This window comes from Ailuropoda melanoleuca, unplaced genomic scaffold (genome assembly GCF_002007445.2).
Source record: "Ailuropoda melanoleuca isolate Jingjing unplaced genomic scaffold, ASM200744v2 unplaced-scaffold6034, whole genome shotgun sequence".
Classification (NCBI taxonomy): Eukaryota; Metazoa; Chordata; class Mammalia; order Carnivora; family Ursidae; genus Ailuropoda; species Ailuropoda melanoleuca.
Window position 1 is genome coordinate 933,684 of NW_023234215.1, and position 26,297 is coordinate 959,980.

The window sequence follows — 26,297 nt, forward strand, 5'->3', positions numbered from 1 at the left end:
CTTGCAAATGTCGTCTTCCATTCCGTTGGTTGTCTTTTGGTTTTGTTGACTGTTTCCTTTGCTGTGCAAAAGCTTATCTTGATGAAGTCCCAATAGTTCAGTTTTGCCTTTTTTGTCTTGTGTAACTTTTAAAAGTAAAATGTATTATGTTATATATGTTTGTCTACATTTTTTGAGACACTGGGTTTTTTTTATACCCAAGACCAGATTATTCTGGGAAGATATCGAACCAGTATCTATTTACCAGAATACATTTAATCCTATCATATCCAAACAGAGCGTAACCTATAGGATATTACAGGAGTCTGGTGTCGTCAACACAATACCAATTAATTATAAAAGCGAATAATCATTATTCAGGCTTTGAATCATGTTTAGTTTATATACTTTATTTCAGTTTACCATTTTGTGGGTTTATCATTATTCTCACCTCCAAGAGAGGACATACAGAATAGAATTACAATAAAATTAAAACTAATACTTATATTTTTATTAGGTTTTATTTAGGGAGGAGTTAAGTGACATCTACTGAAAACACAATTATTTAAAGCTCTTCTTTATATTATCTCCTTTCTTAAAACTACTACTTTACTACTTCTAATGTAGAATGAATACACGGGTAACTTTAGAGACACATCACATGTGCTAAACACTCATTCAGATCATGGAAAACCAAAGTGTTCAGGTTAGTTGGCCCTTCAAAGGTGGCATTATGATGTCTCCTGAAACTTACAATATGGAAAATAACCATTCACAATAAAGTTGAAAGAATGTGGACTCATTCATAAAGGATGACTTTGCTAACTTGCCCATTAAAGTTTCAAGTACTTACTTAGATCTTCACTAGATTTTTATAGTTGCTATTCCCCTTTATATTTTACTTTGATAATTTGATGTCATAGATGTTAACCTCTTTATTACTCATATGGTACAATTAAAAAAATAAAAATTGTTGGTTTGGAGTTTAAGGAACCTAGTTTTTGACTGGGGGTCTGTTATTAATTCACTCTGGGAAATGGTAGAAGTCCCTTTGAGTTCCCTGACCTGTAAAAGGAGTTAATTGCATTAGATGACCTATAATATTTTTAGCTTCACAGTGACTATGACTCTGGTACAATTTTCTTTTTCTCAAAGAGAGATTGTTGGTTTCAAAGTCTTTCTTGAGGATTCTGTTCTCTATGATAGTGACAGACAAGAATCAAGGGCAAATATTTTGATGCCCAAATTAGCCTAAGGCACTTGAAACATCTCACACAAGAAGGTTCAGACCAGTTTGGGCTGTGATACTCTGAACTATTAGGTGTTCCTTGAGTTCGCCTTAACTCACACACAGAGGTTTGGACGAAGGGTGCTCAGCTAATATTTAAGTATAGCACTCATGAAAAGGGCTTTTGAAGTCAATATTTTAGGAAGAATTTTTGTGATAAGTAAAGTAGTTCTTATCCAGAGAATTAAAATAGTGTTTGTGTCCTGTCAGTAAAATTGCAGGAAGAAAATATTCTGCCTTACAAAGATTAGAAACTCTTTTTCTGTGCAAACATAGATGAATAGCATTTGTTTTCTTATCATAAAATGATTACTTCATGTCTTCATATGGATCCACTGCAAAAACTTTGTTATTACTTATAAATAAGTAATTGGACATTCTCTACAATGTTATATATGTATGTGTATATATGTATTTATTTATTTACACACGTATATACAAATTTTAAAGACATTTTAGTGAAAAAATTATTTAAAACTAACATTTTCTTGAATTAATTTGCTTTTATTTCTTTCAAATATAGTATTTCAACAAATCTGTGTATGTGTGTGAGTATGTATATATGTGTGACTGTATATGTCCATGTGTTGTTCCTCAAATCAGCCTTTTATACAGGCCTTAGGCAAAGTAGATGTATGCATTATGTTTTCATGGGCACTGGAATGCTGTCCTTGACATTATACAATACCACCTATTTGTACGCTTTGAGAGCTGTAATCCTTTACCAGAGCAATATTCTTACATTCCATCCAGATGACAAGTATTAATAGCTCCAGTTGTAGATACAGTTGACTTAAATTCCTTCTGAAGGGTGAATAGTATGAAATCCCTTCCTGCAGATTAGGTGGGGCTGAGGGTAGTGGGGCGTTGATGCTAAGTGGGTAAAAGAGAATGAGACACGTCAGAGACTAGTAAGAAACATCAGAGAATGGAGATTAGACCATGAAACGTCAACCTGACCATTTATACAGTTATACCCCAAGTCAGTCTTGATTTATCCATTAATCAGAAATTAAATTTAAAAATTTGATTTAATTAGGAAACACGATTTCTCTCTCCAGCTAAGTTTGTTATTGAAGTGTGTGGAAATACATGTTGAAATTATTCTTTTTTTAAAAAAGATTTTATTTATTTATTTGAGAGAGAGAGGGCATGAGTGGGGAGGGGGAGCAGGGACAGGGGGCAGAGGGAGAGGGAGAAGCAGGCTCCCCACTGAGCAGGGAGCCCATGTGGGGCTCAATCTCAGGACCCTGAGGTCATGACCTGAGCCCAAGGCAGACACTTAACCAACTGAGCCACCAGGCGCCCCATGTTGAAAATATTCTTGATTGCCATTTAAATAAGTTTTTAGTAACTTACTATCAAACATTTTCATGGTGAACAAAGGAAAAGCGTACCTTGATTCCCAGCACCATCGTGTTTTACGTTATAAATTTGAAGTCATTTTCATTGGTCCTACCTAAAGATGGAATAGCTCTGATAAGAAACACACCTAAAATTAGATTGCCACTGTCATTGTTAAAATTTGACAAGTGTAAATACTCTGAAACATATTTTGCAGTTCTGGAAATTAAAGACTCTTTTTTTTTTTCTTTCCCATCATGTAGGTACCACAGTGGGAGTGGTTTGTGCCACAGACAGAGATGAACCGGACACGATGCATACACGCCTGAAGTATAGCATTTTGGAGCAGAGCCCAGGGTCCCCGGGGATCTTCGCTGTGCATCCCAGCACGGGTGTCATCACTGTGGCCGCTCCTTATTTGGACAGAGAGGTAGCTTTCCACTCTGAGGAGCCTCATGTTACTGGGGGCTGAGATCCCTACCCCACTTACTGCAGTTTGCTCTCCCGTCATCTTAGGTCTTTCTATTTTAGTTTATTTAGGTGTAAGACAATAAGAATTTCTGATCTTGCTACCTGTTTTATGTTTTTAAATATTACTTGTATTTCCTTGGGTAAGAGAAGCCAAAGGATTAATGCAGATCCGTTGGTGCTTAGAAGGAGTTAGGAACAAAATAGATTTCTAATGAAAGTTGCTATTGTTAACTATTATTCTAGTCTTGTGTGTGGCTAGTAAAGGTTCCAGCTCAGTAAAGGCTTCAGTTCTCATGTAGGACAATTAATTTTGCTTGTTTCCTGAGTTTAGATCATAGACTGATCCCTATCCAGTTATTGTTGATAACGTGCTTTTTAGGAGGAACAGATTAGTTGATATAAGGTTGATGGATTATTATGAAACTTGTCACACTGTTTGGATGAGAGAGCTAGCATATTGTCAAGTATGTAGCACTTTATGTTCAAATTCTTGATACATAATTATATGGTCCTTAGAATTTCCTTGTTTGACTAGATAAGTGTTCTGTCCAATCTATAGAGGACCAACGTGACAAAAGAGTGATTTACCTGAATCAAATTACTGCACTGAATCTTCTGATTTTTGTTATTGTTGCTCTGTCTATTTTGTCAGCCAGTGTTTAACTGAGAGCCCTAAATTATTGACTGAGGCAGATTAATCGATTTCATGTGCACTAAAGAGCTCGATTACAACACTTCAGTGGTTTCCATTTGATTAACACAAATAGAGGGATCAGTATGACGTGGAGAGATAATGTACAGAAGAAATCAGTGGAATTTGATGCCAAAGAAAAAGGAAAGGGATAGTGAGAACCCATGAAAAGAAATCAAAAATAGTATAAAGGTTCTATTTGTCATTATTTTTATTTTTTTGGGTGGTCAGGACATACTATGTGAGAAGGCACAGAACGGTAGTAACAAATGGGTAAGTTTGAAGGGGCAATGTGAATGTGTTTTTGTATAGGTAGGATAGGTAGAGTCTATGTAGTAATCAAGCAAAAATGAGCATTTTCCCTCATTTTTTACACATAGATCGAGAAATGAGGCTTCAGAAAAATTCAGTAATTCGGGGGTACACAGCTTGTAAGGTACTGATTTGTGGTCAAAACCCATCTGTTTTCCTGATCAAAAAAAGTCAGCAGGATTTTTTGGGGAACAACCGCAAAGTGTGTTATGGGAACAACACAGAAAACAAAGAAATGAATGAGGGAGATAAAAACAAACAAATAAAAAAATCCAGTGCATTTAGAGAAAGGAAAAGCAGGGTATCAGACAATGGGGCCTAAAGGAGGAACATTTCAGGGTGGGAATGTTGGTTTCCAATGTGGAAGGGGGATAAGAAAATGGAGGAAGAGATAGCAGGAAATTGAGAATGGGGAAAAGTAGAAAAGTGGAAACAAAACAAAACAGAAAGAGTACTAATGGGTAGTAAGACCGAAGAGAAAGGCAGAAGAGGTAATTGTGACATAAAGTAATGAGTTCATTTCATCACCACCACACCATTTGCAAGAACTCTCTTCACTGAAGTCAGTGGTGACCTCCTAATGGACACATCCACTTGTTGCCTGAAGCCCCTGTCTATTGTTGGCACTTAATAAAACTCTTGTTTCTCCTGGTTCTTTTTCTGTTTCTCTGATCTTTCCTTTTTAGTGTGCATAGCTTAAGTCTTCTTACTTCCCTCATGCTTGAAATGCTGCTGTTCCTTATATCCTCAGCTCTTCTCATCCTTTAACCTCTCCTAGATAATCTGATTCCTGCTATAATTTCAACCACCGTCTACATACTTATGACCCCCAGATTGGTATTACTGGCTGTGAACTCTCCCGTTAAGTATGGAGCCATACATCCAAGTGCCTTCTGAACCTTTCTCCTTAGATTTCCCATAGACGCATAAAATCCAGTATATGCCAAACACGGCTCATTCCTTTTGGCCCTCCTTGCTAACCTTGCTAGTGTTCACTTCTGCGGAGAACAGGCTCTCTTGCATTTGCTACAATGGTTGATGATACACACCATCTGCCTGTCTGAGTAGGACGGCTGAGCATCTTTCTCAACTCTTCTTTCCTCTTAAATTTTGTGTAGAATCTACCATCACATCCTACTAAAGGATAACTCCCAAGGAACTTGCCTGTCACCCTTTCTCTCTGTCCTCATGGCAACTGCCTCAGATTTGAATCACCTGCCTTAGACAGTATCTTTGACTTTCAGCTCAATTTACTGCAGATGATGCTAAATCTTTAAGAAACTTCTTTCTAAAACTCAGATGTTCTTATTTTGTGCTCCCCCTACGACTCCCATAAAACTTTTTCCAATCAACCTGCTTATTACTTATACCTACCTATAAGTCTAAATTATAAGTATAGCTTTTTGTAATTTAACCTCTGTTTAGTTTTTCAGCTTCTCCCTCTGTACCAGATTCTTAAAGTGTATACAAATATGGAATCCAATAAAAGCATGGGTATGCACAAGCAGAAGAGTGTACAATTGAGGTTTCATTTGTAAGTCAAAGCATATGTTTTCAAAACTAATCAAATGTTTGCTTCATTTTCAGACTGTAGATAAGTACTCACTGGTAATGAAAGTACAAGACATGGATGGTCAGTTTTTTGGATTGATGAGTACATCAACTTGTATGATAACAGTAAAAGATTCGAATGACAACGCACCTACTTTCAAACAAAATACTGTAAGTGTATAGTTTCGAATCTATCTCTAATTGTCAACTGTTATTTGTTATTTATGAATTAACAAAATACCTGTCATATTTTGATGTATGTTTATTTTTTATGAATAAAATTAAAATTTAAACAGCCGACCTATAAATCTCTTTTATTTATTCATAGTAGTATTTATATTATCTCCTCCTAACAAAAGCAAGTAAAATTTGTCTTCATTTGTAGTGTAGTTCTTTCATTTCAAAGATAATCCTTAATGAAACAACAGTCCTTGTAATTTGTGGCTTTCAAATAAACCAGATAAAAACTATAAGAACCAGTGTTCTTGGAGTGGAAGAAATATTTTACTTTCTTTGTAGAAGTTCTCTTTATAAAAGAGGTTTTTAATGAGTTTTTTCTGTTTCAGTATGAAGCATCAGTAGAGGAAAATGCATACAATGTGGAGATCTTACGAATACCAATAGAAGATAAGGATTTAATTAACACTGCCAATTGGAGAGCCAATTTTACCATTTTGAAGGGCAATGAAAACGGACATTTCAAAATCAGCACAGACAAAGAAACTAATGAAGGTGTTTTGTGTGTGGTAAAGGTACAGTAATAATAATTGATAACTTGGCGAGCTAACAAGTTCTATTCAACTAATGGTTTAATCAGCTAAATAGCTTCAGATCAAAGACTCCACAAGTTGAAATAGAGCTTAGTCTGTTTAGTCCAGTTGTTTCCATCTAATGCTGTCTTTCTTCTATAATTTTGTTGCCATCATTATTACCTAGCTTATGCTTGAACATTTTCAGTTCAAAGGATATCCATATCTCCATTGACATCTGATTCCATATTTGGAGAGCTCTGACTCTCGGAAGTCCTTACTTCTGTGTCCAAATTATTCTCCTTATATCCCATGTCTGGGTTCTGTCTCTAATGGTCTGGGTTCCATTTCTAATGGAAGAAATAGAATTCTTTTGAAAAGATTGCTATGTTCATTTGAAACTTACCTTCTCTATGGTTAATGTTCCTGATTCCTTTATTCCTTGCATGATATAATTTAGAAGCCCATAGTCTTCTCATTCTCTCTTTCTCTGGAATATGCCTAGTTGTATCTGATCCTTTATAGGTGGTGTTGAGGATGAAATAGAGTGTTGTATGAGACAGCACTGAAGGAACTTACTCTTTATCCTATATATTGTATTTTTGGTTGCATTGTTTTATTCTAAGATCCAGGTTATGAGGGCAGAAAAGGCCCTATTTGGGAAGGACCTTTGGTTTTATATTTATAACCCAGAACAGGAAAAAAAATTATCGTATGGGCAGGTAAAGGAGTCATCCATTGATTAAAGGAAGCTTTCCTGCCAGCAACAAAATGGTGGAGACTTTAATACATAAATAGCTATTTATAATTATTTCCTCTAAAAATTTCCAGAGATTATGTAATAAGCCTCAGCAAGTTCTACCCAGATGTGAATAGTCAAATATATTTGTTCCAGATTACTCTCAACATCAAACCTCTATTTCAGTTTTCTCTAATATGATCTGCTCAAGTTGAATACTGAAACCAACTAAAGAAAAATGAAACTTTGTAACTGATAGTAGGAAAGAAAATAAGCAGATGGTACTGATTGTTTTCCTCTTTATTGGCCCACCTCAATCCAGTCTTCACTCGGACTCTCCAGAAAGCAGAACTCAATATAAAGAACTCAATGAAGGGAAATATATAGAAAGTGGATCCCAAGAAGCCAGATTAAAAATGGGAAAGTAAAACAGGCAAGAATGAAAAGCCAATTACGTCGGCATTACTGACCTAGTCACCTCTGGTGTTCAGTCCTGGAATGAACCATGTAGAGTGTACTTTAGAATTATCTCCTCTAAAAATGCTACCTGGGGCATTTATCCATCAACTCTCATGGTTGATACTCATGCCTCATCGGTTGAAGGTCCCTCCAGGGTACCTCAGCTCTCCTGCACTTCTGGGCATGGCTGTGCCTCGTTGAGGGAGAACACTCCGGCTTTGGAGCAAACTTTGAATGTCAAGAGCTGAATCTTTGTGTGCTTGAGATGTGAATCTGTCAGCATACATGGGGGAGTGTCCACCACAGCTGCAGCTCAAGTGGGGTACGCTGAGGGTCTGTGGTGTAGAATTCTTGTGAAAAGCGCTGTTGTGCGTCAGTTTCCAAAGTTAGACACACCTATGCAGTGCAGGCATCTGCCTCAAAATTGATGTGATTGCCAACAGATGTTCTGTAAAAGATTTCTGCCGGACACCTCTTCTGCTCACCCCTCACCCTCACCTTGTCTTCTTTGTAGAAATAAGTCAAAGAAATAGTTTCAGATCTGAGATGGATGGATTATGCCAACTGCAGTAGCTCAAGTCAAAGACGCAAGCTCAGAGCTTCTAGAGTTCTCCGTATCTGCTGCTCGATTAGAAGGCTGCTCTTCAGTTCTCTCCCATTCAAGTCCGTCATTAAAGACCCGTTTTTATTATTTTTTAAATCTCAGTGTTTTTATCTTTGCTTCGGAAGACAAAATTTAAGTAACACTAGGAATTAAATTTTTACTGTCAGTTTTTTTAACGAATACAAAGTGAATTTTAATAAACTTTCTCAAAGGAATATATGCTAAGAGAAATCAGTGTGTCAACACATTCCATTTTCTTCATATTCAGAGTGGATTTTCCCCCCCATGGAGTGTTGATCACAGAGACATTAAGAAAAATGTTTCCAAATATTTTCAGAACTTCTAGCCTAGATCCTAGATTACTTCTCAGTCTGTGTGACTAATAAACATCTGCTTTAGTTCTGGTGAACAGCTTCTGGTACTATCTCAGGATTCCCCAGGAGGGAGAGCAATTAGATGGTGAGACTTTACTTGTTTGTCTCTGCTTCAGTTTAAGTTAATTTCACATATGAAGACTAAAGAAAATCCCTCCCAATAAAATGTATATGCATTTATTCCCATTACCTTTAAACATAAGGTAGTCGCACTTATATTTTATAATTACATCCTAGTTCTTATATCTAGGAAATGCTTTTAGAATTTTAGAAGCAGTTATCAAGTACTGATCACCTTTCACATCTGTCACTGGGAATGACGCTAAGCACCTTATGTAGGTTGTGTTTAGCTGTCATGGTCCCCTTGTCTCTCTCCTTTTCCGTAGTTGGGTTGCTTGGCTTGATCAAACCATGACTTAGTTGCACAAGGGAGTCTTTTTTTGGAACTTGAATTAATTTTTACTTCTCTGGGTTTACTTTTTAAATTATCTCTTTCCTCTGTCATGATTAGCTCCTTCGGTAATTTTACCTTCTCTCTTTCTTGGAGCCATTCATAATAGTCTCTAACATTTTGGTCAATAAAATTTCATTTCCTCAAACCCTTAGAATACGTGAACTCATCACACAGTTCCTTTGGTAGCCACACTGGTCTTTAAAGTTATCTTATACTTTTTCTTGCTAAAGATTCATGTTCATGTAGTTAAGTTATATCTTTAAGTACTTTCTAACCTTGATGAGGCATCTTCTGTTTTAAAACCAAACACTGGGGGTGCCTGGGTGCCTCAGTAGGTTACTGCCTTCGGCTCAGGTCATGATTCGAGTCCTGAGAGCAGGGATCCAGCCGCCTCGGGATCCCTGCTGGGCAGGGGTCTGCTTCTCCTTCTTTCTCTGTTCTTCCCCCCCACCGCCCCCACTCGTGCTCACTTTCTTTCTCTCTCCCTAATAAATAAAGTCTTTGAAAAAAGTTTAAAATCAAACACTGTGTAATCCAGACATTTTGAAATCCATCATTCTTTCACTACTTACATAATGATGGCTAGGAATGAACTTTATTCATCCCTTTATACCAAAAAGAATTAAATAATCAGTAAGTTAAGGCAAAGATTGCTCAAATATACTTCTTTTAGCTTCCAAACATTACCTTGTTAGTTGGTGTCTCCTATTTTTGCATTATATTGGCTGGTAACAAAAAATAACCTTTTTCTTTCAAGAGCCTGTGTGACAGCCTGAGAGAGTCTTATAACCTATAGTGGAAAGTACTCACTGTGGGCTTACAATGTTAAATGTTATTCTTATCACAATTGTGCAGAGGACAAAACTTAGTCTCGGAGAGACTAAGAAACTCAGCCGAAGTGGCACAGCGAGGATGCGGTAAGACAGGATTTGAACCGAGGTCTTTTTGATTGCAAGTACACGTTCGTAAGCACCGTGTGAAATTGCTTTGCATAGCTGTGTGATCTTGGAAAGTTAGCCGCTGTGTTATCTATAAAACGTAAAAAAAATACTTCTCTCTGCCTTCCTAATAGCTATTCCATTATAACAATGAAAATGAAAACACTTGGCAAACTCTATTATTATTATATTTTTAGAAGGCTTACATGTTCATGGGGCTAGTGTTATAATTTTCCATATTGGATAACTTTTCTGGAACCGTAGAGCATGAGCCGATGCAGTCTTTAGCTCAGGCCTGGGGAATCTTTCCATTCCAGCATTTCTTTCTATTTGAGCAGCCCCAGTGGTGCACACGGGCTTAAGTGAAGAAGCTACTGTTCTCGGCCGCTCAACATAGAGGGTCTGCTACAAAACAGCACGTCATTTTCCAGAGAGTCATTAATATCTCAGTGCAGATATAGGATATTTTTGAGCTTTTTTTTTTTAAATTGATTAAAACATGAAGCTACCTTGTGGTGGAAGAGAATTCCTGTCTCTTCATTAATCACTGATTTCATCCCACCAGATTTCCAGTCTTGCAGAGTTTTAAGCCTGTAATGTAATACCCAGCGTAAGCGTCGAAAAATTACATAAAAAAATGCTTCGTGTTTGCAATGCAATGTAAAATAATGTTTTTATGGGTTTTGCTTGATTTGCTGTCTAAAAATCAATTTTAATCAGGGGATTCACTTAAATATTTTTAGAGACAGTCGAACCCGTTAAGCAGCATCGTATAGCAAAGGGATCATAGTGCGGTGGTTACAGAAATGGACATAGTCAGTAGGAAGTAATAAGTCAAACAAAATTGCATTCTCCTGGAGTGAGATGCCCCTTACGCTGGTCCTTGAGTGCTCTGAAGCAGGGCCCTAAAAATTCTGTTGTTTTGTTGCATTATCTCCAGGTTCAGAATAATTTTCGCTTGTAAGAATGAACTATAAAAGTAATTCAGGAATTATTTTTCCAAAACTCCATAAAACCACCCGCAGAAACTTTCAGACCACTCTTGCTAAAGCCTTCGTGAAGAGTCACCTCTCTCTTTAGCCAAGGATTAAAGTCAGTATTGATTGAATGGGAACATAGAATTCATGTGGCACTGTTCATATTTACAGTTGTTCACTTGTTATTTGGAATATCGTGTGTATTTTACATTGATGCTGATGTCCATGTGCTTTTTTAAAAAAGCCGCTGAATTATGAAGAAAACCACCAGGTGACCCTGGAAATTGGAGTAAGCAATGAAGCTCTGTTTACTAGAGATGTCGCCCTCAGAATGGCAGCCATGAACCGAGCCTTGGTCACAGTTCACGTGAGGGATCAGGATGAAGGGCCTGAATGCAGCCCTGCGACCCAATATGTACAGATTAAAGAAAACTCAGCAGTGGGGTCAAAGGTCAATGGCTATAAGGCGTATGACCCTGAAACTAGAAGTAGCAACGGCCTAAGGTACAAAGAAGTCTATAAGCACATACGAGTAATGTATTTGCAATAATTGAGATGGTAACTTATTTTAATACATTTTATATTGCTGAAGACTTTTTATTTTACATTAATAGGTACAAAAAATTGCATGATCCTAAAGGATGGATCACCATTGATGAGATTTTGGGATCAATTGCAACCTCCAAAGTCCTGGACCGGGAGGCGATGACTCCCAGAAATGACTTATATAATATTACAGTCCTGGCAATAGACCAAGGTAAAAAAAAAGTTTTTGAGTTTTTTAAAAAGTTTTAATATGGTATTTTAGAAAGGAATTGGAGAATAACCCAATTATTATTGTGCAGAATTTTTGTGATAAGTATTTGGAATTGTTAGAAATTACTTTGAAGGCTGTTCCTATTTCTCTTAATCATCTAACAAGGTGAACCTTGTAAGGTAAGCCACGTCTTCTCTATCTTTATATCCCCAGCATGGCGGGACCTCAGATGCTTATAGATCCATGTGTTGGAGGGCAAAGACGAAACTCAAGTCTCGGATCAGATGAAATGGTCTCACTAGATGCTTGTGTATCTCTTTATGCCACTTTCAATAGAATCTTTGAGAAACTTAATTGGTTATTAGGTCAAAGTGATCCTTTCCTTGAATTCTGTTCCTTAAAACAACCCAGAGGTTCTTAACCCCGGTTTCATATTAGATTATTAGAATAATTCATAATTAGAATAACATTCTAATTCAATGAAAATAATAATAATTAACTTGGGGACTTAAAAAAATCATTTTGTGACATGACTTAGACACACGGAATCAGAACCCTGGGTTGGGGCGTCTGAGCATCACATATTTTAAAAATCTCCCTAAGTGGCTTAAATGTGTATCAGGATTCAAATAACTTTTTGTAGGCTTTTTACTCCACATTAACATCTCTACCAGAAAGGACCCCCCACAAAACACAGAGTCTGCCGTTCACACATTGATTATTATTGTTTGGTAATAATCCTGGCATAAGGTTTATTGGCAGTTGTAGCTGATGTTATCGATGGCAGTATTCATTTTAATGCTCTGTAGGTTTGTTTTATCTTTCTACGTTCTTATCTCCCTTATTCTGTAATAATTAGCTTATTTAAGAAAACATATATCATATGTAGAATGTAGTTAATTTATTTTATTAGGAAACTGTAAAAAAGGCAAAAAACTACACTAAGCCTTTTCTCTTTCTTCCTAGACGGCAGATCATGTACTGGAACACTTGCCGTGAACGTTGAAGATGTGAATGATAATCCACCAGAAATACTTCAAAGTTACATAACAGTCTGCAAACCAAAGATGAAGTATGCCGACATTTCCGCTGTCGACCCCGATGACCCTGTCCATGGCGCTCCATTTTATTTCAGCTTGGCAAACCCTTCTCCAGAAACAAACAGAATATGGACCCTCACCAAAGTTAATGGTATTTATTCATTCATTTTTAAAGATTTATTTATTTGAGGGGGAGAGAGAGAGAGAACACGTGCCAGTGTGTGCACAAGTAGGGAGAGGGGCAGAGGGAGAGAATCTTTAAGCAGACTCCCCACTGAGCACAGAGCCCCACTCAGGGCTGGATCTCAGGACCCATGAGATCGTGACCTGAGCCTCAGACACTTAACAGACGGAGTCACCCAGGCTCCCAAAAGTTTTAATAAACAATAATGATTTATATGCTCTAAAATAACTGAGAGTGGATTTCCTTGTTTACTCTAATTTTTCATTAATGTATTTTAGAAGACTAACTCGATTTTTTACAAATATTATATGGGGACTGTGTTATATATATTGCATATAAAAGAAAGAAATTGTAATTTCTGTGAAGGCAAAATTTACAATAAAGACAAAAAAGCTTTGGTAAAATATTGGGTGGCTTATCATTAATATAAATTGTTTTTGGTGTTTTTTGGGGTTTTTTTGAGAGAGGGTGGGTGGGGGAAGGATAGAGGGAGAGAGAGAATCTTAAACCCTCAATCTCATAACCCTGAGATCATGACCTGAGCTGAAATCAAGAGTTAGACACAACCAACTGAGCCACCCAGGCGCCCCTGGTGTATTTTTAAAGTGACCCCAATGAGGCGAGGAGAGAACAGAGATGGGCAGTTTAAATTTTAGTGTAAGCAAACTCTGGAAATGAGGAATCGGGGTGTATGAGACAAGCACTCCATGGTATTCTGGAAGGAAACATGGTGGGACATGGACAGAGGCGTGGCGTTGGAGCTGTCAGGACAGCCTCCTGTGATAGTGGTTTCTGGGGGAGTGTGGGATTCTGTATTTCAGCCACCATTCACTGCTGTTCTGTTACCGTATCATGCTCTTTCCTGCAAGTGGACTTTTGTGCATGCTGTCCCTTCTGCCTAGAATACTCCCTTCCCATTTCATAGTTTGATATTAACTCATGATAACCTGTGGAGCGGGAACCATTTACCATGCACTGTTCCGACCCTGCAGAGGTATGTGGAGATAATAGGACAGACAGGATTCCAGCTCAGATGCTCACATCCATGAGGTCTTTCTCGCAGTAGAGGGAGTCGCATCACGACCTCTTCTCCCTTTATTACAGCTCCTTTCATGTTGTGTTGTCATCTGTTTACCTTTCTCCTCCAATACATGAGTTTCTCAGGATATTTGTGATTCATCTGTATATTTCCAGCACGTAACCCAGTGCTTCGTGATACTAACTGCTTAATAAGTGCTTATTTAATCAATAATTGGTTAATAAATATGCATAAAGAAGGAAAATGCTAGGGAAAACCAGTGTTGTTAGAGTTTAGGTTTTAGCAGGCATGCTGAGAGATTGGGTGGGAGGACGGACGGGATCTGGTGGTGAAGGGCTTATGTACCAGGCGGAGGAGACTGACTTTTGTACAGTAGGAACAGGGAGGTGCACTAGGACTGTGCCGGGAAGGAATGCTATGCCCAGATTTATGTCTTAACAAGGTGACATTGGCAGGACAGTTTGAAGAGGGCAGAGTTGAGTGGCAAGGACGTCACAGGCTACTGCATTACTGTGAATAAACGAGACGTGACTACAGCTGAGCTTGTGGTCTTGAGGGAGGGGAGGAATTTGAGGGATTTTATCTTAGCCACAGTATGATCTGGGAGGGTTCCACCTAAACCTCAGTAGTAATTCACGTTCCTCTGGGGAGCTTTACATTTGAGGTGCAGCCAAAAATCTTTGAAATTCTTATCGGCTGTAACAGTGCATTTAAGAAGGGCTTAGAAGTTACAGATGACTTCCACCATGTGCATTGTGCTGCTGTGTCATTTCACTTACTGCAAAATTCGGAAGGCTGTAATTGGCATGGAAAGTGTAGTAGAGCTTTTGGTCAGTTGATAATGAAGTCATTAAAATAGGTATCAAGGCTATTGGGGAAATATCATAGTTGATAAAAACGTATTGTTATGTTACTGATACATCTGTTTTTATGTAAGCCTTGTACCTAGCCTGGGTGACATTAATTAGCTTTCTCGTATTGAGATCACTTCTAGAGGGAAGGCATAATAACAAAGGGTCTAGTGTACTTTGAAAAATTACCTTATATGTAAAGATAATGGATGGGTAAATGGTAAGTAAATGGACAAGAGAATGTCAATTTAAGACGTACTTTGTGTATAACAATTGTTAATTTTTTATGAGTACCATAAACTGGTACTATTAAAAAATGCTTGAAGTGCATGTCAGGGGCCAATCTACCATCATAGGTTTGTAGATAAGGGAAAGATAGGGAATATTAAATATTACTGAAATGCTGCTGGATCACTCCAATGTCAAATTATGTCTTTCAGCCTCTCTTGTAAGAAGTTACAATGAACATACATAGTAATATTAGTGCTGAGAAAGGTCGAAGGTAGTTCTCCATTTTAACTCATTTTCATGTGGCAGATGGTTCCTTGAGAATAATATGTTTAGAAACAAGTGTGGCAAAACAAATGCTAAGGGGGAAATAAATGTCCACTAAAGATAAAATTCTTTTTTTTTTTAAAGATTTTATTTATTTATTCGACAGAGATAGAGACAGCCAGTGAGAGAGGGAACACAAGGGGGGAGTGGGAGAGGAAGAAGCAGGCTCATAGCGGAAGAGCCTGATGTTGGGGCTCGATCCCATAATGCCAGGATCACGCCCTGAGCCGAAGGCAGACGCCCAACCGCTGTGCCACCCAGGCGCCCCTAAAGATAAAATTCTTTCATTTTCTTTCAGATACAGCTGCCCGTCTTTCATATCAGAAGAATGCTGAATTTCAGGAATATAGTGTTCCTATTACTGTCAAAGATAGAGGAGGTCAATCTAGAACAAAAACCCTGAGAGTTAATCTGTGTGATTGTACTCATCCCAGTCAGTGTCCGGCAGCTCCAAGGAGTGCAGGAGTAGTACTCGGAAAATGGGCGATCCTGGCAATCCTGCTGGGGATAGCACTACTATTTTGTAAGTCCTTTTACGTACTTAAAGTTAAAATGTATCATAAATACCTAAGTGCAGGAAAGGGTCTTTAAAGAGTAATCTTGTCCAACTATCCATCAGGGGTGGGTAATTTACAAATTGCTTTTATGTTATTTTCTGCGTTCTGATGGAATATTTTCAAGGAGAGGAAGCAAGATCCTATTTGAGATACGATTTCGTCCTTGGACAGAGCTGTTTAAAATGCCTTAGACTGTACCAGATCTGTCAACATAAAGTTTTCATTTCTTGGTCCTGGTACTACACTGTTTAGGGCTAAATAAAAGTCTGAAACTTCTGCCAAATCAAAGTCCTGGACAAGCCATGGTGATCTCTTCTCATCATTTAGCCACAGCCTTATGGGAATGACTTGGATCACAGCAATATCTCTTCTTGGGTGTATCTTGCTAGTTTTGATTTTTTTTAACCTCCTCCTTGCCGGTTGTATAGTTCCCAATGGCATCATATTTTTCCCTCTATTTCCATCCACTTCTCCAGTCTGGATTAGCTGTCGTTCCTTTGTTCTGTGATAGGACTAGGGAGACTCTGGAACTAAACTATCTGGGTTTGTAATCGAGCTCAGTCATTTGCAAGCCATGTGGCCTGGGGCGAGCTACTTAACTGTGCTTCAGTGTCCTCATCTGTAAAAGGGGATAATTGGAGTAGCCTGCGGATAATTGGAGTAGCCTGCCTTATGCGGCAGCGCTGAGCATTAACTGAGTTAATGCATGTGAAGAGCTTAAAATAGTACAGTTTTCAATATTTTTCAGCAACTCCACAAAATAAATATCTGTTGAAGACCTATGATATGCCAGAAACTGTCTAGGTGCTTGGGAGACAACAGTGAACAAAACAGATAAAACCAAACAGAAACACTGTGCCTTGTGACATTAAACTAATAAATAAAGGAAATGCTGTGGAGGAAAAAATAGAGCAAAATAATTAGGAGCTGTAGTCCTGTGGAGCGTGTGTGGGTGATCGTGGGGGATTAGGAAGAGTGACTGCAGCTTTCAGTGGATGGTTTGGTCGGGGCTAACTGACAAGTTTATCCTTGATGATTTTGGGGAAAGGTAAAAGAATCAGCCAAGTGCAGTACCTGGGGGAAAGGTTTTCAGTCAGAGGGGAAAGTCAGCTCAAAGGCCCTTAGGGTGAGATGGTACCTGGAGAAGTCAAGGCATGGCAGGGACACCAGCGCGGCTGGAGTGGAGTGCGTCCAGAGAGCAGGGTTGGACGTGGAACCAGAAAGTAACAAGGGGCCACATAGAGTGCGGGCGTTGGCAGGCTTTTTCTATAAAGGGCTAGATAGTATGTATTTTACATTTTGCAGGCCATGTGGTTTCACTTAGAATCAACGAACTCTACCCTTCTAGGAGGAAAGCTGCCATAGAAAATATTTTAGTGATGGGCATGGCTGGGTTCCGGAAGAACTTTATTTATGGACACTAAGATTTGAATTTCATATAATTTTCACATGTAATGAACTTCCGTTCTTTTAATTTTTAAAAACCATTTAAAAACCATAGGCCATGAGCCATACAAAACCATGTGGTGGGCTGGAATTGGGGCTGTGGCCACCCTTGATAGAGGGGTTTGTAGAACATCGTAAGAATGTTATGATTTCTGTTAATTTTATTATCCCATATTTCAACCTCCCACAGGTATGATGTAGAATGAAAATTCTGAACAGACAAAATACAGAGTAGTTTTAATTAAGATATTTGGAGATAAATCTGTTCTGGGGAGAAAAGTCTGTCGTGTTTTCATATAGGCAAACCATTCTTTTGGGAATCAGTAAATCTCTTTAAAGTCTGTCTTACATAAGTGTCATTAAATTTTTTGAAAATTTATTATTTAACTCACAATTGTAAATACTTTAACATTATGGATAGAATTCAAACTCTTTGAAAGAGCTATAATCAAAATATACATATAATTAATTCAGATTTTCAAGTCTAAGCTAAATCATGGCTTGTTAATTTAGAAAAGCCAAGGTAATTCACGGGGCCATGCTTAGTGGCCTTTGTTTTTCTCCTGTGTACCAGAAGTAATAAAAAAAAAAATAAAAGATGAATATTTTATATTCTATGTATGTTAAACTTTTTCTTTTTTTAATGCAGCTGTATTGCTAACTTTGGTATGTGGCATTGTTGGTGCCAAAAAAAAAAGAGGTTTTCCTGAAGATTTAGCACAGCAAAATTTGATTATATCAAACACAGAAGCACCTGGAGATGATAAGGTGGTAAGTAATTTTTTAAAATGAGTATTTTTCTTTGAGTATCTTTCATAATTTCTTTTACTGATTGTCATGAAATTATTTTGTAATTTAAGAGTTAATATTTATATTTTTAGTTTGGTCAGCTCTTGTAGGCGTAAGTATTTTATCTGTCAATATTCAAATATTTATGTAGGTGGCATTTATTAAACTTCTTAAATCAGATGTGTTGTTTTAATTATCATTCTTCCACTCTCTAATGTTATGATTTGAAACTTGCTCTTTGATGGTGTGAAATTATTATAATAACAGTCTTTCAGCTGCTCTCTACCATGTACATTTCTAGATACTATTTGTTTATCTGACTCTTTGGCCATTTATAATAGGAAAAAAACTTACTAAAAGTTTTTAAGATAAACTAAGAAAATATCAAAGAGATACATATTTTTTAAAAAAGTGGAGGAGGGTAGATTACAGGAAGATTATTGCCACTCTCTCTCTCTTGAGATCGGCAAGTGTGAGGCTTCTTGTTTGGGGGGATGTCTATTTATTTTTAATTATTCTTTTTAAAGATTTTTAAAAATTTATTTGACAGAGACAGTGAGAGAGGGAACACAAGCAGGGCGGAGTGGGAGAGGGAGAAGCAGGCTTCCTGCTGAGCAGGGAGCCTGATGTGGGGCTTGATTCCAGGACCCTGGGATTGTGACCTGAGCTGAAGGCAGACGCTTAATGATTGAGCCGCCCAGGCACCCAGGGGGATGTGTATTTAAAAAGTTCTTACAAGGCATGTTCTTCCCTCAAAAAGATTTCAAAGTATTTATGAGAAACTGAATCTATTTTTATGGGAAAAGTAAGTAGGAACATGCCAGTAAACCATAGCACCAATATGATAGAGCACTGCTGTTGTTCAGAGACACTTGAGATACATAAGTGCGTTCTGTTGTCTGGATCAACCGAAAGGCTTAGTGAAAGAGGTACAGATTCCTTTGTAACTTAAGGAATAGGAAGGGTTTGAAAGTGGAGAGATGGAATAGCAAAAGAGCTGGAAAACAGCCTTAAGAATAAAAAAGGAGATGAACAAGTTTAGGGATTACTCAACAAAGAGTGAAGAAATTGATTCGAAATGGAAGAAGTGATGTTTTGCAATGGAAGCTTGAAACAAGTTAGGCTTTTGGGGAGAGAGGTTCTAAGAGAGGAGTAGGACACGGGGCTGTCGTATGCCACACTAAGGATTTGGGGTTTATTCTCTTGGTAAGGAAGAGCCAGTGAAGGCTGTTCTGCACAGAGGGCATAATGGGTACAGCGTGATGCTGAGTGAGCAGGGTGATTAGTGAGACAAGGAAGATGTTAGGGACGGGGAAGGTTGAGGATTAGAGTCTTTGAGTAGTTAAAGCATTGGATAGCTCTGCTAGGATGGGTAATGGTCATTGGAAACAGGGACAGTAAATATTTTAAAAGTGTAAATGATAAGATTGTTAACTTTTGAGTAACAATATAAAAAGTGAAGTCAAAGTGACAGAGGCCATAACCAAGGACAATGACTTTATAACAAGCCTTTTCTATATCTTGGTGTGAAGGCATCTATCTTACTGACTTTCTCTCTTAAGCCACCTCCCACCGTCATGGAAAATCACAGCCCACCTGTGCTTGACATGCCTACACGTGGAACCCCGTAGTTATTTCTCCATTCAGAAAATACATATAGTCCCTTAATCATCCGTGACTCAGTACGCTCTTATTTTACGTTCGAGAAGGGAGTGATTGAGATGTTTGTGATATTTGTTCTTTGCCGTTTGACGCTAGAGCTGGTAGCATTAAGTGGCTGCTTTGCCACATGTACTCACACCCGTCTTTATCTGTTCTCTGTTAGGAACACTTCTCAAAAGGACTCAATTATCAGTTTATACCAAAACATAATTTTAGGTGTATTTTTACAAAGTGTAACAAAATTTCTTAGTGAACGTGTAAGTTTATTTTAGTACAGTGAGTACAGGTGATGACTTTAGTTCTGGAGCTAAGTTTAAGCAAAGGCATTCAGGTGGGGTTAGGAGCTAGTTGAAAATTCAGGACTGGAGAAGTTACATCTGGAAATCACGGACATGGAAAAGGAGTCGTTGACACCTGTGAGAACAAACTGGGCAATGCACATGGAGATGGTCAGGAAGGAACAGAGAATAGAAAAAATGTGAAACAGGGCATTGTGGGCTCGACCTTGGTTTTAGTTTAGTTTCAATTCTCCTGGTATTAGTTTGCATGATCTCTGAACATGTATTTATAATGACAAAAATTGAATTGTTAAGGAGATTTGATAATGAGGATTTTTTTTTTTTTTTGAAATAGAATTTCACTGTAGCAGCAGCCTAAGCAAAAAATATAGGGTAGCAGTGCCACCAAATGGCTACTTCTCAGTTCTCTTTTGTGGTATAATATTCTAAGGCAATGAGATATCATGTATCACACTTATAGATACATTCCAGATTCTGAAATATCTGAAACTCGAAATCATCCCAACTTGAAAATCTTCCAGTTTAGTTAGAGACTCTGCATATTAAATAGAAGAAAAGCAAATTGGTAAGAAGATGGCACAGTGGAGCCAGGTTTTAATGGAGGTCTTGTCTGAAAGTAAGAGTTCATAATTAGAACTGACACGCTTGAGGTTACTGCTCTAACTAGACTTCTCACCTGCGGCCCAGAGTTCCATGCGAGGTTCCCGCATGAAGTCAATGTTCAGTCAAGTCTTTTTTATCTTCAAACATTCCCTTGACTCTGTTCTCCTCCAGTTCCCTCCTTATCTCTTTTTCTTTGAAACGGAGCTTTTTGGGAGATTTATACTCTATTTCTCCATGATATTACTTCCTGTTCATTCAGCACTTCTTGGAAATGCTTTTGACAAAGATCACCAATGGCCACTTTTTTTGATTGAATCTAATAGGTGGATTACTTTATTTGAACCAGTCCTTTTTTATTATTATTAACATATAATGTATTATTTGTTTCAGGGGTACAGGTCATTATTCTTACACAATACACAGCACTCACCACAACACGTAGCCTCCCTAATGTCCATCACCCAGCCACCCCATCCCTCTGACCCCTCTCTGCTCCAGCAACCCTCAGTTTGTTTCTTGAGATTAAGAGTCTCTTATGCTTTGTCTCCCTCTCTGGTTTCGTCTTGTTTCATTTTTCCTCTCTTGCCCTATGATCCTCTGCCTTTCTCAAATTCTGCATTTCAGTGAGATCATATGATAATTGTCTTTCTCTCATTGACTTATTTCTCTTAGTATAATACCCTCTAGTTCCATCCACATCGGTGCAAATGGCAAGATTTCATTTTTTTCGATGGCGGCATAATTTTTCATTGTATATATGTACCACGTCTTCTTTATCCATTCCTCTGTCTGTGCACATCTGGGTTCTTTCCATAGTTTGGCTATTGTGGACATTGCTGCTACAAACATTGGAAAAGTTGAAAATAGAGCTACCCTGCAACCCAGCAATTGCACTACTGGGTATTTACCCCAAAGATACAAACGTAGTGGTCCGAGGGGCACCTGAACCAGTTCTTAAACTCTTTGATGTTTTCTCCTTACCATAGTTCTCTACGTGGCTTCAGAGTTGTGCTCCTTGGATTCCTCTATTCTCCAATAGCTATTTCAGATCAGTTCTGCCCTCCAATTCCCTTATCCACCCCTTAAAACATTTTTTTTCTTGTGGTTCTAGTCTTAGCCTTCTTTTCATTTAGTCTGTCATTTTCTCTCGATGTTATACTTTATTCCCGTGGCTTCCACTATCTCCTATATGGTGATGACTTCTGGAATTATAGCTCCAGCTCGGCTCCCCCACTTGAACTCCAGACCCACCTATTCATATACTCATTTTGGACAGCCATAGGTTTTTCAAGTTTACCATGTTCACAATTGAACTGTTCACCCTCCTCTCACTCACAAGCGTGTCCTTGATCCCTACTTCAGTGAAATATACCATCTACCTAGTTGCACAAGCAGAGCACATAGGAATAATTCCTGCCTCTTCCCTTTGCGGTTTCATCCATCTGACCACCAGTTAACTTTGTATGGAGTCCAACCACTTTAAATCATCGTTGCTTCTCCTTTGGCTTAGGTCCTTATCATGTTTCACCTAGAATGATTCAGTGACCTCTCTGATATCCACGACACACGTCTTCTTCTTACACGTCTTTTACATTATTGGCTAGAATGATTTTAAAAAATATGTCCCTTCCCATGTTATTAAAATCCTTCTTTGAGTCCCCATCGTCTTCATGATAGTCTTAATTTTTTAGCATGGCAGATGGATCTTAACATTCTCTGGCCTTCTGTAACCTCTCCGCTTCCTCTCTGGGACCCTATATGGTAGGCATTCTCAGCAGGCTGAAAGTTGAGGGCCCTCAAAGAAGCCTGTTGCCCTTGCGTGTAGGCCTTCCTGCAGGTAGTGCTTTCTTCTTCCCATTCTCAAGTACGAGTCCCTCAGTGGAGTGTTTTCTAGTCTACTCCACTTACTACCTCTGGGCTTGGATTTTAATGCTCTTCCTCTGTGTTTCTATAGAATTCTGTCTTCACCTATGTATACATCCTTAGGGTAATTACCTATTTTTCTTCCTCACTGGGATAAGAGCTTCTTGGAGCCCCTGAGGGATCATGTCCCTCTTTGCTTCCCTACACTGGGCACAGAATTAGAAAATACAAAGGTCTGCTAATGAATGGATGAATCAATAAAAGGTTAAATAAACATTCTGTCTCCCTCATCTTCTTATGACTTTACTTGGAATCCATTTCCTCTCAATACAAATGGACCTATTTTATTTTATTTCAGTGTTCTGGCAATGGGTTTATGACCCAGACAGTCAACAACTCTGGCCAAGGCTTTTGCGGTACCATGGGATCAGGAGTGAAAAATGGAGGGCAGGAGACCATTGAAATGGTGAAAGGCGGACACCAGACCCTAGAATCGTGCCGGGGGGCCGGGCACCTTCACACCCTGGATTCCTGCAGGGGAGGACACGTGGACGTGGACAACTGCAGATACACTTACTCCGAGTGGCATAGTTTCACTCAGCCCCGTCTTGGTGAAGTGAGTTTCCCCGAGTGTTTTGCCTCTGCAATTTAGTGTCCAAGTGTAGAACAATAGGAAGTTGAAATTAACATAGAGTCGCAGAAGCTACTTTTCCATATTTTTCAATGTACCCTTTCTCTTTCACTCTCTGGTCATTCCCTGCACTTCCCCCCACCCTTGGCATTTGATTTTGTTACATTATTTAACATAAAAGAGATTTTATTCCATCTGTCATATTTCTTTCAATTTCTAAAATCTCATGAGAGTTGGAAGATTTTAATATCCCTATTAAAGTTACATGCCATTTTGAGATGATGTTTATCTCATGAACTATTTTTATATAGAAGAATGTGAAAAAAAATCTCATTCCCTACAATCACGAAACTCCCCCAATCAAATCTGCATTTCTCTGTGAAAAGAAAGCATCTGTACACAATTCTAGGGTGAACATTAAATAATATGAGCTATTGGAACTCTATTTAATGTAAAAAGCACCGTTCAAATATAAGGTGTTTCTATTCGGGAAAGCAAGGATGTCAAAGTAAAGAGGGATTAAATCATGGATTTTCAGTCCTGGCAACACATCAGAATCCCCTGGGGAGCTTTTAAATGATACTAATGCCTGTGCTCCACCTTGAAGGATTTGGATAAAATTGGTTTGGCTTATTGTTATTATTTTTTTAAAGCTCCTCAGGCGATTCACATGTGCCATCTGGGTAGAGAAGCGCGGGATTAAATATTCTATCTGGCACTAAGTTCTGTGTTCCTCGGAGGGTACCCGTACTATGGTCACCCCCACAGTGGACCAGAAGCCCTTAATCCTTTAATGGACTGCAAATAGGCATCGCTCTGAGACACGGCTGTAGCTGATCACATGTCCATAGCAGTTTTTTTTCCCATCAGAGTCAAGTGTTCATCTTTTTTCTGTTTCTAGATAGTCAGTATGCGTGTAAGATCAGGTTGGGAAGGAGTGGAACTTAAGAGGCGATCTTAGGGGTGTTCTTTAATGTGCGCATCAGGTGATGGGATATGAGGCTGGAATGGTCGTGAAGAAAGGCATTTGGTACCATAAGGCAAAGAAATAAGCTGTGGGTTAGAGAGGGAGCAGGCACCCTGGTGAGGAGGGGGGAGACACGGGAGTTTGACAGGCTGGTAACAGTGAGGCTGGGTGTGGCTGAAGCCTTGGGTGCTCCATTCCAAAGGCCCGGTTTTGTAATGTGGGTGATGTTGATTATTTTTAATTTCACTAAAATGTTTTGTGCATCTCTTTATTTTGTCACATTTTGGCTATCTTGGAAACTTAATTCCTAAGCCAATGTGGTAATTCTTGCCTTCTTTACAACTGCACATAATAGTGGTTTTAGTTCACGTCTATTGAATATTTACTATGTGCTGGGCAAAATAAGAGCATTTTTGGTTCATTATTATTTCATCATTATCGTGAGATAGTCACTGTGTATATTCCCATTTTAGACATAAGGAGAGTTAGAAGTGAGACTGGAAGATGTTTAGTAACCTGCCCAAAGTCATATACGTAGTTGGTAAAGCCAGAGCTATGACTCAAAACCAGAACTGTTGGAATATCCAGTGTCAAATTCTTAACTGCCATGCATACTGTCATCATTTTGTGGACCAGTCTGACCTCTAGATACAAAATTTAGGGCTAAGCATTTAATGATAATTTAAATGTACTTAAGTATAACATTTGTATATATATAATTTTTTATTCGTATGGATTACTAGAAATGTAAAATGTACTGACTTTGCGGTACGGTTATGATATCGACCAATCATGTGCATTTTTTGTGTGTAGGACTCCATTAGAGGACACACTGGTTAAAAATTAAACATAAAAGGTAAATAAAAAAATAAATTTTATGTTCATATGTTTAAGAGTGTTTAAAACAATAATACAATCTTTTTTTTTTTTAAATTTTACAGAAATTGCATCTGTGTAAGCAGAATGAAGACCACGTGCCATCTCAAGATTACGTCCTTACATACAGCTATGAAGGAAGAGGCTCTCCAGCTGGTTCTGTAGGTTGCTGCAGTGAAAAACAGGAAGAAGATGGTCTTGACTTTTTAAATAATTTGGGAGCCAAATTTACTACATTAGCAGAGACATGCATGAAGAGATAATGTTAAAGTGCTCCAATTAGACACGTGTTTGCCAGACATTCTGGAGGTTTCCAAAAGGGATATTGTAAAGTTCAATTTCAATTTCTAATACCTATATGGATATATTAGAATTTAAATCTCTAATATATATAAAGATATATAGATACATAGATATATTTTAAATATATCTATACATTAGAAAAAATACATAATTTTTCTAAATTTTGAATTGTACTATTTAACCATTTGTATTTTTATAGCAATTGGTTGCTTATGTTTTCTAAAGAATTTGAAATTTTAAAATGTATTTTGTCTTCTTTACTGCCAAGTAAATAGGCAGCTAGAAAATCTCATGCTGTATCATTGGAATTAAGGTCTATAAAGGACCCGCTATTCTTTATAGATATTTTACTAGTAAATGTGTTGAGTTAATATTAGTCCAATGATAGCTAAGCTGTGCTTGATTGAATATAGAATAGCTCTTTGGGCTAGAAATTCTGTTCTTGTTCCAGATTTAGATTTAAGTGGAATAGGATTATATCAAACATTGTGTTAAATTATATTGCATTTTTTTTTTAGCTCTTTAAAAAATCAGTACCACTGAGTTGGTAGCTCCAAAGACTACTAGAATTTCATTTTCCTTCTGGTTAGCATTTACATCATGAAGAGCATTTCTATCTACTTGATTGCCCTAATAAGGTCTTAAAAAATACATAGCTATGGTGTTAAACTACACCAGGAGAGTGTAGACCAAAACATTGTGTTGTTTTTATGCTTTCGAATGTGTGCTTTATGGTTTGCAAAAGGATTATTATGAGGAATATATCTAAGTTTCCTTATTCTCAAGAAATAGAACTATATTCACTATACAGAGAATTACAGTAATTCTCTCTATTGAGATTGTAATCACAAGTCTTGACATCTTTTTCCCTGAGATTCAGGACTACTATTGATAATGCAGTAATGAAAATTATGCTGAAAAAAAGTTGCTTTTCTTCTTTTTAAT

General features: G+C 37.9%; 1 protein-coding gene across 2 annotated transcripts in view; it reads left to right on the forward strand.

Moving 5' to 3' along the window:
- Positions 1 to 25,475, forward strand: part of DSC3 (desmocollin 3) — a 44,682-nt gene extending 19,207 nt beyond the window's left edge. Inside the window, exons 7-17 of one of the 2 annotated variants that reach the window (XM_034652450.1) lie at positions 2,875 to 3,041; positions 5,673 to 5,807; positions 6,203 to 6,388; positions 11,175 to 11,434; positions 11,545 to 11,687; positions 12,654 to 12,878; positions 15,655 to 15,879; positions 18,009 to 18,130; positions 22,934 to 23,191; positions 24,987 to 25,029; positions 25,115 to 25,252. In XM_034652450.1, coding sequence (XP_034508341.1) covers positions 2,875 to 3,041; positions 5,673 to 5,807; positions 6,203 to 6,388; positions 11,175 to 11,434; positions 11,545 to 11,687; positions 12,654 to 12,878; positions 15,655 to 15,879; positions 18,009 to 18,130; positions 22,934 to 23,191; positions 24,987 to 25,013 — 1,748 coding nt within the window. In that variant the 3' untranslated portion in view covers positions 25,014 to 25,029; positions 25,115 to 25,252. Of the gene's footprint in view, positions 1 to 2,874; positions 3,042 to 5,672; positions 5,808 to 6,202; positions 6,389 to 11,174; positions 11,435 to 11,544; positions 11,688 to 12,653; positions 12,879 to 15,654; positions 15,880 to 18,008; positions 18,131 to 22,933; positions 23,192 to 24,986; positions 25,030 to 25,114 lie in introns of both variants that reach the window. The other variant, XM_034652451.1, reaches the window with a different exon arrangement.
- The last annotated feature ends 822 nt before the right edge of the window (positions 25,476 to 26,297 follow it).